General features: G+C 58.9%; 1 protein-coding gene across 1 annotated transcript in view; it reads right to left on the minus strand.

Annotated features, from left to right (window-relative positions):
- Chadl (chondroadherin-like) overlaps positions 1-1,430 on the minus strand; it is a gene marked incomplete at its 5' end in the record, with an annotated part of 15,369 nt that extends 13,939 nt beyond the window's left edge. The window contains 2 exon segments of the mRNA XM_013511352.1: positions 1-399; positions 1,259-1,430. Coding sequence (XP_013366806.1) covers positions 1-399; positions 1,259-1,430 — 571 coding nt within the window.
- Between the last annotated feature and the right edge of the window lie 398 nt (positions 1,431-1,828).

Below are 1,828 nucleotides of genomic sequence, written 5' to 3' on the forward strand. Positions count from 1 at the left end.
GCTGAGCGCGTTGTGCGCCAGCTGCAGCCAGCGCGCGCGCAGCAGCCCCTGGAAGGCCATGGCCGGCAGGTAGACCAGCGCGTTGTGCGCCAGGTTCAGCGTGGCCAGCGCGCCCAGCGCCCCGAAGGCGCCCGGCCGCAGCTCCTCCAGCGCGTTCCGCTCCAGCTCCAGGCGCCGCAGCGAGCCCAGCCCGTCCAGCGCCTCCTGGGGCAGCTCGCGCAGGCGGTTGGACGCCAGGTTGAGCAGCAGCAGGCGGCCCAGGCCCCGGAAGGCGCCCTCGGCCACCTGCTCCACCTGGCAGTGCCGCAGGTCCAGGTGTGTGAGGTGCGGCAGGTCCCGGAAGGCGGCCGGGGGGATCACCCTCAGCGCGTTGCCCTGCAGGTCCAGCCTCTGGGTGAGCTGCACGAAGGGAAGGCGCGGCTGAGTAGCCTGGGGCCTGTCCCTTGCCTGGAACTGGCCCCCTCTTCCCGAGGCCTCCTCCCTGAAGCTTCCCACCCACACACCTTTGAGCATCCACCCCCCCCCGCCCCCAGGTGGCACTTGTCACGTTGTCTTGTCACTACCTCCTTACTCTCTGCCTCTGCCTCCTAACTCCACAGGGCAAAGACAGCATCCTAACCTGCTACACCCGTTCTCTGCAAAAGGATCTGTACTAAAATATTCTGAGTTTTTTTGTTTTTTGAGACAGGGTCTCGCTATGCAGTTCAGGCTGGCCCTGAACTTACTATGTAGCCCAGACTGGCTTCAAACTCCCAGAGATCCTCCTGCCTCAGTCTCCCGAGTGCTGGGATTACAAGCTAAAACTAGTATTCATCTGTAGGTCACCTATGTATTGCAGTCACACAACAGGATTTTTTGTGTGTGTGTGAGACAGGGTCTTGCTGTGTAGTTCAGGCTACTCCTGAACTAACTATATAGCCCAGGCTGGCCTCGAACTTTCAGCAGTCTTCCTGCCTCAGCCTCCCAAGTGCTGGGATTATAGGCATGCACTACATGCTGGGCTAGGATTTTTTTGTGTGTGTGATGCAAAGTCTCAATCTAATGATAATCCTCCTGCCTCAGCCTCCCAAGTGCACTGCCATGCCCAGCCCTGTGATTAAGTTTTATCCTGCCCATTTTACAGATGTGAAGACTGAGCTCAGAGGGAAGTAACTTGCCAGGTTTGCCTTGCCAAGCAGTGACATATCCACTGCCAAGCCAAGAGTCCTCCTGCAGTCCCCCCACTGCCACCCCATGCCCATGTTCCTGCCCCACTGACCTCTGGGATGGTGCTGGGCACCTCAGTGAGGTTCTGGTACCGGCAGGAAACGTGCCGCCTGGCATTGTCACAGATGCAGGGCTGTGGGCAGCGCTGGGCAGCTGTGTGCCAAGCTGGGCCCAGCGGCAGCAGCAGCAGCAGCACCAAGGGGATGCGGGTGGAGCTCTGGGCCCTGGAGAGGGAGGAAGAATTGGCTGCCCAGGCCCCACCTTTGAGCCCATGACAGTGGCACTGGGCTGAGCCCGTTCCCCCCTCCCATACCCTGGCACCTCTATTACCAGGCATTTCACACGGGAGGAATCTGAGGCTCACAAGTCAACCCAGCAAGTCCCTTTTTGGCTTTTGTACTGGGGATTGAACCCTAGGCCTTTACACTGAGCTACAGTCCTAGGCTTTTTTAGATTTTTATTTTGAGATGGGGTCTCAAGCTGTGCGTGGTGATGCACACCTGTAATCCCAGGGCTCGGGAGGCTGAGGCAGGAGGATTGTTGCGAGTTCGAGATCAGCCTGGGCTACAAAGTGAGTTCAAGACCAGCGTGAACTGCACAGGGAGACCCTATCTCAAAAAAA

The sequence above is a fragment of the Chinchilla lanigera genome, unplaced genomic scaffold (assembly GCF_000276665.1).
Source record: "Chinchilla lanigera isolate Chin_1 unplaced genomic scaffold, ChiLan1.0 scaffold00012, whole genome shotgun sequence".
NCBI lineage: Eukaryota > Metazoa > Chordata > Mammalia > Rodentia > Chinchillidae > Chinchilla > Chinchilla lanigera.